General features: G+C 41.9%; 1 protein-coding gene across 1 annotated transcript; it reads left to right on the forward strand.

Moving 5' to 3' along the window:
- The first annotated feature begins 981 nt into the window (after nucleotides 1–981).
- On the forward strand, nucleotides 982–14902 carry hsd3b7 (hydroxy-delta-5-steroid dehydrogenase, 3 beta- and steroid delta-isomerase). Its single transcript, XM_071900916.2, has 6 exons — nucleotides 982–1207; nucleotides 5432–5587; nucleotides 9111–9219; nucleotides 11015–11114; nucleotides 11864–12026; nucleotides 12873–14902. Exons 1-6 carry the CDS (start codon nucleotides 1048–1050, stop codon nucleotides 13283–13285), a joined length of 1101 nt encoding a protein of 366 aa, XP_071757017.1. The 5' UTR covers nucleotides 982–1047; the 3' UTR covers nucleotides 13286–14902.
- The last annotated feature ends 1367 nt before the right edge of the window (nucleotides 14903–16269 follow it).

Consider the following 16269-nt stretch of genomic DNA (forward strand, 5'->3'; position numbering starts at 1 on the left):
GGATAATAAACCTTGAACAGTCTCCCTTGTCTAATCTGTGACCACCTGGTGGAAGGCTACAGGAGAGTCTAAAGGCCTTGATAATGAAGACTCTGGCCAGAGTTTCAAGGACTAAGTAAGTAACTAAAGAAGTCTCCCATGAGGTTTCTTTCAGCTGCGTCAGCTGCGTCAAGCCACCCAGAGTTAGCCACAAAAACACCGTATTTTATTTTGAAAGCAAAGCAAGCTTTCAAAATAAAATAATAAAATCTGTCACTTCGGAAAAACGTATTTGGGTGTATAAAACAACATACAATTGTATCAAAATCAACAGAGTTATTACATATAACACGGATTGAAGCTCTGGCTGTAAATAGATACTAAAAGTATTCACTAAAAAAAGTGTATATTGTATGACAGTGCCTGATGAAAGAGCGCCCTATATGGATGGAAGGTAAACTCATCTAACTCAGTTTACTCACTTTTTTTATATATATATAATAATAGAGTTACTTCTCCTTTTAGGACTGATGTCTTTAAGAGATAAATGTATAGTATATTAGTATATTAGTATAGTACATTGTAGTAAGCAGTGCCAAACTGATTATTAATATAGTATATTTTATATAGTTATATAAAAAAGAGTCATATACAGGAGAAAAAATATTAATTAATACTTCCTAAAAATATAGTTGAGTTTTGTTTATAATGGTGGTTGCCTCCATTATAATGCTCATCGACTGGAGGTCAGAGTTCACCAAGGACATTTTTGGGGGAAAAGCACCATTTTTTCATCTACAGCAGATTCTTCCTCACGTGTTTCTATTTTCACTTTGGTAATTTGTATTAGCCATAAAACGTTCCAGCACTACTAAAATTTCATTTTGAAAGTCTTTACCGGAAGTTCTGTTGTTTATTTCGGTTACCTTGACGCTAGATCCCGCCCATCGAATCGCTGGTTGGTTGGCCGTTGAGCACAGCAGGCAACTTATTACGACCGGTATGCAGAGGAAGGGAGGACAGACTCAGGATCGAGAGTAGAGCTGTCACTCCAATAAGAGCAACAAAATGTCTGAAAAACAGTCGGGTCTCGTCTATTTGATCACCGGCGGCTGCGGTTTTCTCGGCCAACACCTGTTGCAAGTTCTGCTGGAGAAGGAAGACAAACTAGCGGAGGTCAGACTGTTCGACAAACACGTAGACTCGACTTTCAATGGACACAGCACAGGTAAGCCGAACTGCGACTGTCTGTCCGTACCATCTATTATCGCATTTGTGACTATATCTAGCCTCCTTCAATTCGGCATATCTATGATCTACCAACTAGTTCTTGTTTCAAAGTAATTTCAGCTTTTGTAATTTGTTCACATTGCTCGCTGCATCCCTCCACGGCGAATTTTGGTGGAAGCAGGTTGAGCATCAAATTTTCAAGTTCAAATTTTATTGAAATAAGTACTGCTTGGTGGATCATATGTATGCCGAATTGAAGTGTCTCTTGAAATTCAGATTAGCTTTTGTGTCATGTTTTAAGCGATATGCACGTTTGCCGATAAGCTAGCCACATTAAACTGCCAGATTTTGTAATAGAACTTTGGTGTAACCTTTTCCCCCATATGAGAGAACGGCACGTATAGGTGCTAGTTCATATCTTTGCGTCAACGTTATATCGCTATAACGTTACTTGCTAACACGTGGGCGTTCTGTTCTGTGTATTTTTGCTGTTGCCCTATTTCAAATCCGAAACGGTCTGTTTTTTCTCCTATGAAACTGCGTTTGTTTAAAGCCAACTTCTGTAATGATTTCGTTAAGCCGTTGAATTACCACAGGCACCAGTCAGACACCAGCTGGAGCTATTCAAATCAAGCTAGCCCTAATGAAAAATCCCAGTAATATTCCTATAATGTTCCTTATAGTGTTTCTGTGGTGCTCAGTGAGTCTATAGTGACCTTCGCGCTCAACATGGTATTCTGTATCTCCTATGATATCACGGTAATATTCTAATAATATTTCTATTTACTATTCTAGTTTATATCTTTGCTGGGATATTTGTATAGTATCCTTTTAATATGTATTATAGGATTTTAGGTGATGAAGCAGACTTCATTCAAATGCACCACCAGCTACCATACATGCAGCCACTTTCACCAGCTCACTGAAAACAATGGAGATGACTAGGCTTTATTTTATTGGCAAGCACTTGTCAATATTTTATTGGGATGATACACCAAGGGTACGATGTGAATAACATGGAAGATGAGTTACCTATTAGGCTACAGGAGAGCAATGAAGCATTAGAGTACAGCAGCATTCTGCATCTGGGCATGCAAAGAGACAGTGGGAAAACATTAATTTCCCCCATATGCTGCATGGTGTTGAGCAGGTCAGCCTGCAGAGACATGGCCCTGGATCCACAGCCCGGCCAACTCCCCTAGATTTCCTGTCCCGGATGAGGATGTTCGAATTTGTCAATGAATAGTTTGTCATCACTGTCCCATTACTCACTTGGTGACAGTTTACAACCGGCTCTGCCTGGCTTTCAGAGGAATCAGATTCATTGGCTTGTCACTCAAGTCTAAACTTCCAGTGCTTGTGAAGCTATGTAGGTATTTACTTGGAATTCCAGGTTGTGACCTGCGTGTGTGTGTGTTTGTGTGTGGGTGTGGGGTGGGTTGGAGGGTGTGTGTGTGTGGCTCATTACATGCTATCTGTTTCTGTCTTGTTTTATCCTTGCTTCCTACCTGAAAAGAACAGAAATCAGATTTAACCAAAATGCTAAGCTGTGTGTTTCCTGTTCCCTGGTGAAAACGCATGTCATCAGATGAGAGTATTAGGTTACATTCAATAACAGTACGGCTTTTTCATTCGCCAGTCCAGGAGATGTGCCCGGCCAAGCTGAAGGGGATCTCTCCCCTGCAGTGGAAAATGCTTTGTTCGGCCTTCATTATTTATTCCCATCACTGAAGCCTGCTGTTGATGCAGTGCTGGAGGTGAGGCCCGAGAGAGAGCAGTAATCAGAGAACTCATAGTCTCAGTAACACCCTGATAACCCAACTCTCACAGCACAAGGCAGATGAGAAGTTGACTGCTTAATTTGGTTCATGTTTCCACTAATTAGAATGCAGACACACGTCTCTAAAATTACAGATGGAGTGCAAACTTCAGAAGGAGTATATATTATCAATGATCTGCGTCTCTCACCATAACTGCTGAAACTGTTTGTTCCCGTGGCAGGACACTTTGTCCTTTGGTTATCAGCTGAACCCATTTCAAGGACAACGGACATAAGGCGTGAACAGACGAGGGCCGGGTCTTTTTGTTCCAAACCGTCAAGGATGGGAAAAGGGAACAGTTGTTTCCCTATGTAACAGTTGCCTTCCAAGTTAAAAAGCTTTGAAAAAGCACAAAGGCTTTGTATAGTGTGAGGTCATTTGTCTTGTGTAAAAATGAAAATCTATAAACAGGATTCAAACAGTGTCCTCAAACAACATTGTTGTTTTTGGAGTTAATGAGGCAGCAAAGTGACGTTACTTTCGACCAAACACCTATTCAAATTTTCCCCAATTTCCCACAGGATACATTTCTACTTCCGCTGCTCTTAGAAACTCGCATGCCAGCAGTGACGGACTGGCCAAGCGGCCCCACCTTGCCACATTGATCTAAAAAACAAAAGAAAAAAAGAAAAACGAAATGATTTTGTCTTTGATGATTTTCATTGAAAATAACTTATTTCAGCAGCCCAAAACATTTTATATTGGCCCTCATATATTTGTACTTTTTAATAAATACACACGCATTTTCTCGCGATCAACTCGTTGCTACACAACGCAACGTTAGCTAGTGGAAATGACAAGGGATGATGGGAGGTATTATATGATAGACAGAACACGGTAGAAAAATTACGCCAGGCTAAAAGAAAATCACAGTATTGTGTGCATTGTTGTCGGCATTCATCAGCGATTGCAGTGTTTCGGTTGCGTGTGTGTTCTGTGTTCCGGATTTCTGCATTCTAGTCAGTCTGTATGGTTTTATCTCAAGCTTTTTATGTTAACTATTGGGGTTGGTGTTGAGTTTGGAAATAGGGCCGTTGTGTCGCAAATGCCAGGGCCGTTTTTTGATCCCAGTCCGTCACTGCCAGTGTGCAGTTCTTGTGAAAACAATCTTGATCCAGGATCTTGTTGCCTGCAGTGCTTACTTTGTAAATGATGAGGTCCCGGAACACCAAGTGGTCGGTGTTCCCGCGGGTCGGTCTGGAGGGAAAAGGTTCCGGAACATATCAAGACGACAAGCGCATTGGAGGCACGGTGGTGCTCAGTGCAGCCATATAGCTTACTGTAGACCTAACAGCCTAAACATTACTAAATGACCGACTATATGACCTTAGAGCTCCGACTACTGGGGACCTATAACAATATTTGATTATTGTATAGGCTACATAATGCTCATTTTGTCCAAACCGATGGGTTTTTACAAACCTGCCCTTCAAGTAGTGGACTAAAGATATAACTGCGCTGTGCACAACATAAAAATGCACACATACTTGGCTGTGAGATATCCTAATCATACATAAACAAATCAAGGAAACTGCAATGGCTTCAACCATTTACCAGACAAATTCTGGCTGGATTAGTTACGCATTAATATTCAACACAAATACTTTCATAGGTTATCTATTTTGAACGTAGGAAACAATGTCAGCGAATAATGAAATGACAGCAATAAAACGTGCCATGGTCATGCCATGCAGCTAGATGTAGACCTAAATGTGCACACTCAGCTTTTGAAATGCCCACATTGATGTGGCTTACAGCCCTTCACGTCAGCCAATTTTATTACCAATTATTTCTGGACACTCAACATAACATGCGCAATTGCCCACATATTTAATTGTGGGACTTACAGGTCCGCACTCCAAATAATTTCTGTTTTCATCTACGCAAATATGAATTTAGATGTTATTGTCCCAGCAGAGAACTGTAACACATTTACAAAAAAAAAAACATGCTTACCTTGTCTAATTTTCCAAAAATAGTCCACACAGCGAACATATGGACAGCAAATTCAACTGTCTTTTAGCCATGACGATGTCTGAAGTTTACCATAACACATCTGCAGAGCAGCTCACTCATGTGACGTGATTACTATGCGCTTGCTGCTACTTTCTAATAGGGTCTAATGGGGTAATCACCTGTCTTCATATGGAAATGAGCCAATTCGGTTTTTGCAATGGAGGGGAAAGGAAGAGTCAACTACTGGGATTATTACATGGCAGACAAAAAAAAAAACGTTCATGCCACCAAAGGTGCTGGGTCCACGCAAATAAGTACCAGAATGCAGGTAGTCCAAAACCGCAAGGTGCCGGATCCTGTTCCGGCAGGATCCGGCACAAATTAAGCACTGGTTGCCTGTGATTCAGACTCCCGATAATCGTTGTGTCTTCCTGTCCCTCCCACAGACCGGGTGAAGGTGCAGGTGATTCAGGGGGACATCACAGACTATCCCATGGTGCTGGAGGTGTCCCGCGGGGCCGACGTGGTCATCCACACGGCCAGCCTGGTGGACGTCTGGCACCGCGTCCCAGAGGCCGTCATCAACGCCGTCAACGTCAAAGGTGAGGCACGGGTGGAGGGAATACATGAGAAGCGGGAAGGGGAACAGCAATCGGAAAGAGAGAGAGAGGGGAAAAGGACAGGGAGGAGAAAGAAAGAGAGAGAGAGAGACTAATGATAGGCGGTTCAGTTGTCTGGATCATCTACAGTAGGAAACCACCAAAGCAACAGAGGAAGCACACACTCTGCTTTGACCTTTGGTATATGGCTCTCCAGATCCGATATCATGGAGGTTCCTCCCTGACCACAGCTATGAAAACAGCCTGTCAAAGCTGTGAAGAAATTTGAACTTCTCTGCATATTATTTTGTTGATTCAATTGTTCAATAATGTTTCTGTAAACTAATCCTTCATCTAAAGGCAGCAGTGTATCCCAGAGTTTCTTCTACCGCTGAATAGGTGTGGTGGGTCATCCTGCGTTAAAGAGCTGCTAACTCTAAATGAATTTCATTAGTCTGCCGTTCAGTGGAGAGTTTGAGTGTCACATGATGGTCTAAATCAGTTATTCTCAACCTTTTTCATATCAAGGATCCCTAATTTAGTACAGATTAGGGCCACAGACCCCCATGCGATTACATTTTGTCTCTCGGACCAAAATCGAATCAAATTGTTATTGTTGGTCCAGAATTGCATGACCATCTGTGTTGCAGGTAGAGAGGTAACAGTGAAGCTATGATCAAAGAAGTCGTTCTTCTACTTTCTCTAAATGTGTTAACTTTTTGTAAATGAAATAATGGTGAAGTTAAACAACTCATCAATTTGCTGGGGACCCCCCTGGAACCCCCTTAAGGCCCCCTGGTGGTCCCCGGACCCCATGTTAAGAACTACTGGTCTATGCTGTTTCAGAGGCTTTTCCACCCTGACAGGAATAACATTCTGGGGGAAACACAGAAACTTGTCCAACTGGTCCAATTTGGCACACAACATCAGCTATCGGCAGCTTACAAAGATATATCGGCCTTCAGAAACCCGTACGGGGCCATGATGGTTCCTGTGGATTCATCACCTCTCCCTTCCTTCGTTTCCCTGGAACACGGCGGCAATAACGCCGCCATTCACATATTCAAACAAAGAAGTGCGTCGGTGTGATGCAGTGCAGCATTTGACTGGTGATGAATAGTGTGGCTGTTTCCCTGTGTGCCTGGGTGTGTGTGTGTGTGTGTGTGTGTGTGTGTGTGTGTGTGTGTGTGTGTGTGTGTGTGTGTGTGTGTGTGTGTGTGTGTGTGTGTGTGTGTGTGTGTGTGTGTGTGTGTGTGTGTGTGTGTGTGTGTGTCATGAGCTGTACATGACCAGGGACACCATAATGAAGATTTATTGATAGCAGCGTGTCAGGTGCTTTGCATGAAACTTAAAATTGGCTCACGTGTTTTATTTTAGGTGAATGTGATGATCTGTTAGTGAGCCACACCGAGTAATCAATTGCCCTCTTTGAATTTATTAATGGCTAACTTATTTCCATCTGGAAGTTATTGTTGTTATTTAGTGTGTGTGTGTGTGTGTGTGTGTGTGTGTGTGTGTGTGTGTCTGTTTGCGTCTACCTCCAAAACTGGACATATTGTGAAGGCATGTTTTTGGATCAGTTGAAATAGTTCCATTGATAACTGATGAGGATATTATAACTGTAGTGTAAATATAATAATAATCAAAACATGATATAATACATTATAATACACGAGTAATATGGCATGTATTTATCACCAAGGCCTGCATTTGTCCTGGAAAAGGTTTTACTGTGGAAGTCAGTGGGAAGTGAAAGGAAACTTGGCCTGAAAAAGAATGTGCATTGTTTCTATCTTTGCACAGGAGGGTAGGAGGGTGATAATTTGTTTTTTTTTCTTTGAAACCTCAGCAGCTAGACTCAAATTCCATCCATAAATGGACCACATATTTCACATTGAGCTTTCGTATTTTGAATCTGAGTCCACTTCGTACTCTAAAACCCATTGAGATGTACTGGATAGACCTGATATCAGCTTTGTTTGCAGGAAAGACAGAATTGTAGCTAACGGATCATCCACTGTAAAATAAACACCTAGTGCCTGTTTAGCTGATCCAGTTCTAAAGTAAACATTTGAAAAGTAAATGTTTCTGTTATTACAATCCAAAGATGTAGTCTGACTTGAAATTGATGTGAATTGGATAGATTGAGCACATTTTTTTTACCCTGATGCAAATTAGCCCCCGATTTTTAGCAACGCATGAACAACTAGATCTTTGCTATTTAAATTTCCTCCCTTCAAGGAAGTTTCTATTCCTCTTTAATCAAATTGATAACAAAATCCACATGAATCCATTTTGTAGTCGTTTTTACACAGCAAAACATGCAAAAACAGACACTGATGCCACATTCACATGGTATTACACCACATCAGGTATTTTCTGATACAGTTATAATGCACTCATTGTTCCCTCCGGCTCTGGAGAGAGTCACTCTTGGCATGGATGTCGGTTTCTCCTGGCGTCTGTGGCATCGGTTTCCCCACAGCAGTTGTGTGGCTTATGCATCACAAACTGTTTTTCATATCCCATTTTTAAGATGTTTGTTGAAAAGTGTGAGCGAACACTTATCATACTGGAGGCGATTCCCGGCACAGTTTAGTCAGGAGACTCACTCCTCTTCATCCTCTGCCAAATTGGACCAGATGTTTAACAAGTGCTTCCTGTGAACTGTGTCCCTTTCTGCTGTTTATAATTTATTCTCTGTACTCCCTCCTTGAAACAATAACAACAAGGTATTAAACAAGTCCTTAATAAGTCTGAAAGAGTCTTAATATACATGATCTGAATTGAAGGTCTTGGAAAGTATTCAAATGTCTTAAATCCAGTTATTAGAGGTCTGAACGGGGTTACAGTCATCTGGGTTGGGACTGAGGAAGTTAGACTCTACATAAAGCTAATGTATGAAGGTGCAACAGTTTACAGGTAACAGCCAACACGGCATCAACTTATTCTGAAACATCTTGCTGTGACCTGCGCTGTTGAACTTGTTCCTCCTCTTCATTCTCTGGATCTGATTCGGGCTCAAACGTGTACGGTCTTGGAGCGGCAGCCATTTTGCTAATGTCTTCTTGTTTGTTTGCTCTCTCCAGAGGAGGAGGGGGCAGGCCTTCCAGAATGGCCAGCCAATCAGAGCAGTAGCTCATTAGCATAAGAAGCTGCTTATGTAAAACAACCTATACTTGTAGGTGGGAAACAAGCACTGGAAAGTGAATAGCTAAAGATATAGCTAAACGATTTTTACTAAAAAAAACTTTTTGGATGTATTGATAGACACCAGGTAATTATATAAAATTGCTGAAAAAGCAAAATATACCCCTCCTTTAAATCCAGTTGTTAGAGGTCTTATTTTTTCACCATCCGACTGGTTTCTTTGCGCTGCATGTCCACTCTTGATTTAATACAGAACGGGGTTACAGTCATCTGGGTTTCATCAGGACTGAGGAAATAAAGAGAGTTGCCTCATGAAATATTGATCTATCAACCCCAGCGTCCTTCATCTCTGAAATGACGTTTTCTCTCCTCTCAGGAACAGAGAATGTGATCAGTGCCTGTGTGGAGAACAGCATCCAGTACCTGGTCTACACCAGCAGCATGGAGGTGATCGGTCCCAACGTCAAAGGAGACCCATTTATCAGGTGAAGTTCAAATTATGTTCATCTAATGTGTTTACCAAAGTCTACTGTACGCGTTTCTGCATGCAGCCTACTTGTCATTCTATTAACCGAGTCTCTGTGTTCTCTTTTCCTCACCAAACGCACATACTTGCAATTTAATCTTACCTTTTTCAAAGGCTTCTGGTTTTATAAATTCATTACTTTTTATCTTCTCTACTCTTGAATTTCGCCCTTCATGGAAATCGGAAAGTCTGTAAAGGAGAGATATGACCGGGTGCAGACAAGGAGAGAATGACTGAAATTAAAGATAGAGACAGTAGACACACACACACACACACTATTCTAGGTGCATTCCAGTGTCCCAGTGATAACATCAAGGGAGGCTTTATGTAGATAAAAACAAAATAAAGTAGGTATAAATGAGCTATTTAGCAGGGCCTGTTGTCCACATTAGGAGGCTCACATTTCGACTTTTCATGTCACTTCTCTTGATGTTTTCCCTCTGTTCACAGTAATGAATTGCATTAGGGCGTCTGGTATGTCAGACGCATGTTACGTAATGTTGTTCTAGGCGTGGTATGTGGTATTAGAATGAGCTATGTGTTTGCTGCTTTAACAAGCTGCACCGCCTGTTTGCCTTGTCATTGTGTAAAAATAAGAATGATGTTCAGCGTCCCTAATGAATTAAAGCATTCTTTAAAAATGAGTCAGCTTTGTTGCGTAATGCATAGCGGCCCTCGTCCAATAAACAATGATTATCTCAGGTGGTAATCTCTGATAACCACTGGTGTAATTTTTGCCCAAACATGGCAGGAGGACACACTGTGGCACCATGTTCTGGCATTTGCAAAATTACACTGATTAGCCAGATGAGGGCGCTATAATTAAAGGTTAAAATATGCACCTGTGAAAGGCCGTAACCACACGGCACATCACACCGGCGGTCCAACTTTGATGAAACTGATTGATGAAAGGATGGTGCATCTTGCTACTGATTGGCACTGAAGGGGTGTCTGCATCATTCCTGTGTAATGACATGTTTACTTGTTGACACATCGAAGAACAAAAGAAAAACAGCCACGCATACAAACAAACAGAGATGACAAACACAGTGTCTCCATGCACTGGCGGGGCTTAATCATCACTGTTGTGGTTCAGAGCCACGTATCTAGTGTTTTGGGTACAACACAGGTGCGCCACAGGAGGAGCGTCATCACATACCTAGTTGTTGATATGGGTTGGAGGAACCAGCTTCTGCTTCAAGGCATTTCTGTTCATCTGGAAAGATGTGTGTCAAGAGCAGGAGATAACAAAATACTTGTAACCTGTCCAAACCCCCGGTGTCTGTCTGCCATGCGCTGGAAGCATTAACATTGCTCCAGATGTGTGTGTGTGTGTGTGTGTGTGTGTGTGTGTGTGTGTGCGAACTCGTACATAGCTACAGCTGTTTTTCAGAACAACATCCTGGCCTTCTCTCTCTCTCATTCACGTTAACCAAGTTGGTCAAAGTGTAAGAATGAACCATTGTCTGTCTTTGTAGGCAAGACTGGCTCTGCCCGAGCATTTAGATAAACAAACGGAGGTGAACGCTACAAAAAGCCTGCAATGAGAAATGGCATGAAGACCCAGAGAGTTCTTTTTATCTTATTTCTCCTCCCTTTCTCTCTCTCTCTCTCTGCGTCTGTAATTCCACTGCCGTTCGTACGTTTGGCGTCACACAGCACATTCCAGTCATAAATGTGGCAGGGTCAAGAAAACACTGTATCCTTCTCTCCCGACTCCTTCTCTGACTGTTTGTCTGGTTTGTCCTGCACAGGGGTAACGAAGACACGCCCTACCACGTTAATCACACCATGCCCTATCCCAAGAGCAAGGCGAAGGCCGAGAAAATCGTGCTTGAAGCTAACGGCACCAAGGTACTGCACGTTCACACTCTTCATTTTACATCATGTGCCAACTCTCATTTTTATAGATGTTGCACTCAAAAAGGCCAGCAGCATTCTTGTTTTTACAACCAAACCAAGTCAAATTTTAAAAGCATATTTTAAGTGCCACTGTGGAATACACAGACGCTGAGAGCAATAAAAAAAAGCAAACAAAGAGGGTGAAGTAACAATAATAAAACCATAATAGGGTAAACAAAAAGAACTGATACAAGCTACAGATGCAGGATAGAAAACAGAACTAAATGGCATCATCCAGATACAGTAACTCTAACTGTGTGTGTGTATGTACATGAGTTTATTAATGTGGCTGTTTCAGCAAGAACACTCATATTCTTGTTACTGAATACAATCATTACTGAATTATTACTGAATTCTAGAATATTGAATACCAGGAATTGCCTCTGTCAGACTAAATGGCACAACATGCAAACCTGAAAGCTGTAGAGCTGTTTGCCTTCTCTCTGTTTGCCTTTTCTCTGGTATTTGCTCAGTTGGTTGTGACACTGGGGGGGAGATTCTTGTGCAACTTTGCCACAGTGCCGAAAACAAATAACAGATCATTCCCTCGTGGTCTCGCTGTGGTGTCACTCCACCCTCCTGCTGTTTATATTCAAAATCCGCCATAATCCAGTTTTTCACCGCATTTGCGGAAATGTTTTCATTCCTGGTCCCCTCCCGTCGGTTTCCTAATGCTCCCTCCTACTCTTCTGTCTGTCCAGGTGAACGGAGGGGCGAGTCTATACACATGCTCTCTGAGGCCCACTGGGATCTACGGTGAGCAGCACCAGCTAATGAAGGACTTCTATATGCTGAGCGTTCGAACGGGAGGCTGGGTCATTCGGGGCGTCCCGCGCGACACCGAACACGGGCGGGTCTACGCAGGTGAGCCTAAAGTTCTTGGTTTGCGACCCCAAGTCATAACCACTACTGTGAGGGAACAGGCCATCATCCAGCCTGGGGATCCCAGACGAGCTGTATTTTTTTTCAACTCATTTTGAAAAGCAAAGGCCCAGTAACCCACATTGTGAAGGAGTGCCTAGTAAAAACCTAGCATGGTGACGTATGTTCACACCAGCACCAGAAGCAGAAGTAGACTTTTCACACAATGAAAAACTCAGAGGAAGTAAGACGTTTCCCTGCCACAACTTCTGATGGTCTGATGCCTCAGCAACCACAAGTCTCAAAAAGACTTTACTACGGAAGTGACATCACAAGACAGATAGACAGTACAACATGATAAGCATGAATAGACGTAGATTCTAAACCATCAGAGCATTACATGAAATTCGACAGGTACGAGACATTTCATAAAAGCAATCGACAATTGCTAAACGTTAAACACGGAGGATACAAGATTAGTATTCAAACCATCATCACTGTTTCCGATTTTACTGATGTAATATGCATACTTCTACGTTCTACTACTACGTTTATTAGCATTATTTTTTTTGTATTCATTGTTTATATATATATACCGTATATATACTGTGTGTGTATATATTGTTATTGTTTCTATTTTGTTTTGTTTTTTATCTGTTGTAAGGTGTCTTTGAGTATAATGTAAAGCAGTAGCAGTAGTAGTAGCAGTAGTAGTAGTATTCGCACATTAAGCATGGGAGATCATTTGTAAATCCTTTGTAGCGTGTCCTCGACTTAACTAAGGGCATTGTCAGCCTAATATGATATTAACCCTTTTTTAAAATGTATGTTTGTTTTTTTTGTTGCTAGGCAACGTGGCATGGATGCATCTTCTGGCGGCCCGAGCCCTGAGGGAGCGGCCGCAGACGGTGGGAGGCGAGGCGTACTTCTGTTATGACGACTCGCCCTACAAGAGCTACGAGGATTTCAACATGCAGTTCCTGTCTGCGTTCAACTTCGGTCAGGTGCGCGTGCCGCTGCTGGTGCTGTGGTTCCTGGCCTGCTTCAACGACCTGCTGCGCTGGCTGCTGAGGCCCGTGTGCAACTTCACACCGCTGCTCAATCGCTACACGCTGTCCATAGCCAGCACCTCCTTCACCGTGAGCTCCGACAAAGCCCTGCGCCACTTCCAGTACCGCCCCCTGTATGACTGGGACCAGTGTCGAGCCCGCACACAGAAATGGGTCGACACCTTCCCTCGGAACAACGACAAAGACTCCTAATGTGCAACTAAAACCTGCTGCCTAGAGAAGCGGAATAACCCGCTACTGGCCATTACTCCGATTAAAGGAATGAGTCACCGCAAAATGAAAGTTCAGTCACTAACCACTCACCCCCATGTCAGTTTGCCAGACATCTTAAAGATCCAGTGCAGTGATGTCAACTCAGTCCGGAAAAGTTTGATGTTGATTTCTAACACAATGAGCATCATTCAGTTCAGTTTTTGATGGTCAGATGGTCCAAAGCCTGTAGGACTGAGTGAGAGCTGAACCTTCCACTGCAGACAATATTCCTATCTTTGGGGAACAAATATCCAGAGTTGGAACTTCGGCACCCAGCAACAATGGAGGCACAGAAATTTTGGCCAGTTTGGCAAGTAGCTAGCTGAATATTGTCTGACAGACTATGGGACACCTCATTAACTATCCATACTGTCGACCAATCAGAGCATTCATTAAAGCCTGGGTGTAGGTGACATCACTTACACCAGGAAGTAGACTGGAATTCTAAATCCGTTTGACTTTGTGTAACTTTGCATTAACAGGTCCTTTGTTAAATTATACCATGAAATTGAGAAATGGAATTCTCATTGCACTGGACTTTTTAACAAGGTTTCTCATAATCAGAGTCGAGCTTACCCAGTTATGACCTTTAAATGTGTCGATCCAAAACCAGGTTACTTCAGCAACCGGGTTAAGACCAAAGTTCTCTTTGCATGTAGATAAAGCAGCACAGTGTGTTCCCACCCTGATGAACAGTATTAGGACTGAGAAGCATTATTAGCTTCTGCTAATTTATGATTTTCTCAGCGAGTTTTGCGGGAGTCATTTCTTCCAGCACACTCTAGTTGCACTAACTGAAGAATTTTCACCAAATCAAATCAAATGGGATGTTTTAGACTTAAGGGCACAATGCAATATCCATCTTGGAGTCAAAGACTTTGTTTTTCTCAACACCCAGTGAATCTCAGAAATTGGGGAGAAATGAATGTTCAAAACACTGCAATCCATTTGTATTTGAATTCCACTCTTTCAGCCCCTTTGAAGAAGTCTTAAGTTCAGATAATATTAACAATATTATAACAGCAATATTAAGACAGAAGAAAAAATGCAGTATATAACATATGTCAGGTAATGTAACAGTGGGGTTTTTTGTACAAATGTTTTTTTAGTGATTTTAAAAGATGACACTGATTTCACCAGTCTAAGCTTCATTCCAAAGCCGAGGCCAGCGGGCAGCGCTCAGCCGGTCAGATGAATCCGTTTCTCCTGTATTTGCTATATTAATGTAGTGCTTTTGCTTTTATACAGATAATGAAGATGAAGCACTTATGGATCTTATAGAAGATCTGATTTATTTGATTGCATTGGATTCAATACTTCTCTTCGGTGTTGAATTTGATACAGTATTTACATCTTAAACATTAGTACAATAGAATTTGTATAGTTTTATTGTTTGTAACTATGACAATTGTAAAGTTTACAAATGTAAAAACATTAATTCAATAGATTATTATCTTGTATTTCAGTAATCCATTGATAATGGTGTAAGTCTCATAATTTAAAGAATATACACATTTAAAAAGTCTTTGTCTACTAATTCTCACGTTTCATGTATCTAATTTTAAATAAACATAATTTAATATATTCAACATTGCATTGCTAATTGTGACTTTGTTGCTGCACATAAAGCTTTGGATTCACACTACAACAGGAATAGGCTTGTTTTTCTTTCTTTTCTATTTTTGAATCTGTAATTGGTCTCATATTTATAGTGTAGGAGTGCTGATCTTAGACCAGTTTACTTTATAAGTCAGAATAAAATGTATACGGCCGCAAGCCTGACCAGTGATCTTAAATCACTGTTTTAGTTCAAATCTGCTTCATGTTTATGGCCTCTGACTGTTTCCACACGGATGATGGACATTTTCCACCTCAGTGTTACCATGGAGACGTGGAAGTTGTTTACCCGCAGTGCAGAGCGCTGAACCCTATGGCTGATCCGGTCTCTGCACTGCTGTGGAAACCTGTCATCATACTCTGTCGCAAACAGCTGGATGGCATATTAGCAGGATGAGTAAGAGAGGAGAAGGGAGTTCCTCTGCAGAGCAATTTGACAACATGCTTGGGTTTCCCCAGTTATGTGCGGTTTTCCATGGATATCCTCACAATATTTACTTAAACACTGACATGGAAACCGCAGTTTCGGCAAGAACCGACTCAAACTTCCAAAACATTTAAAAACATTCAGGTTTTTAGTGCTATTAGGAAAATAATTGTTTTCCTGGTAACAAACGCATAATGTGTATGGATAAATACCAAATATGGGAGTCCAAGTTACCAAAGTGCTGACTGTGAGGATGCCTTCAGGTCAGTGTGTGTGTGTGTGCTGAACATTGGTTGCACCCAGGTTGTGTCTGTCTGTTTGAGTGTGTGTTGTGTGTTTGTATGTGTGTGTGTGTGTGTGTGTGTGTGTGTGTGTGCTGAACATTGGTTGCACCCAGGTTGTCTGTCTGTTTGTGTGTGTGTGTTGTGTTTGTATGTGTGTGTGTGTTGATCATCACTCTCTTCCAGGTTGTAAGTTTGAGTGTGTATGTACGCACGTCTATGCTGTGTACGTGTGTGTGTGTGTGTGTGTGTGTGTGTGTGTGTGTGTGTGTGGGTGGATGTTGAACATTACTCACTCCCAAGTTGTGTGTGTACGTGTATCTGTACGCGTTCTAGTGGATGTGTGTGTGTGTTTGGAAACCATGTGTGTGAAAAGTGGCCACATCATTGTTTTGTATCCCTAATGTTTATGTCCTGTGATACACTTGATATGTGACATAAAAAAAGTGTTAAAACATGTGTAGTGGTGTGTGTGTGTGTGTGTGTGTGTGTGTGTGTGTGTGTGTGTGTGTGTGTGTGTGTGTGTGTGTGTGTGTGTGGTGTGTGTGGTGTGTGTGTGTGTGGTCGGGTGTGTGGGTGTTGAGCATCGTTCACACCCA

Source organism: Centroberyx gerrardi, chromosome 7 (assembly GCF_048128805.1).
Source record: "Centroberyx gerrardi isolate f3 chromosome 7, fCenGer3.hap1.cur.20231027, whole genome shotgun sequence".
NCBI classification, from domain to species: domain Eukaryota; kingdom Metazoa; phylum Chordata; class Actinopteri; order Beryciformes; family Berycidae; genus Centroberyx; species Centroberyx gerrardi.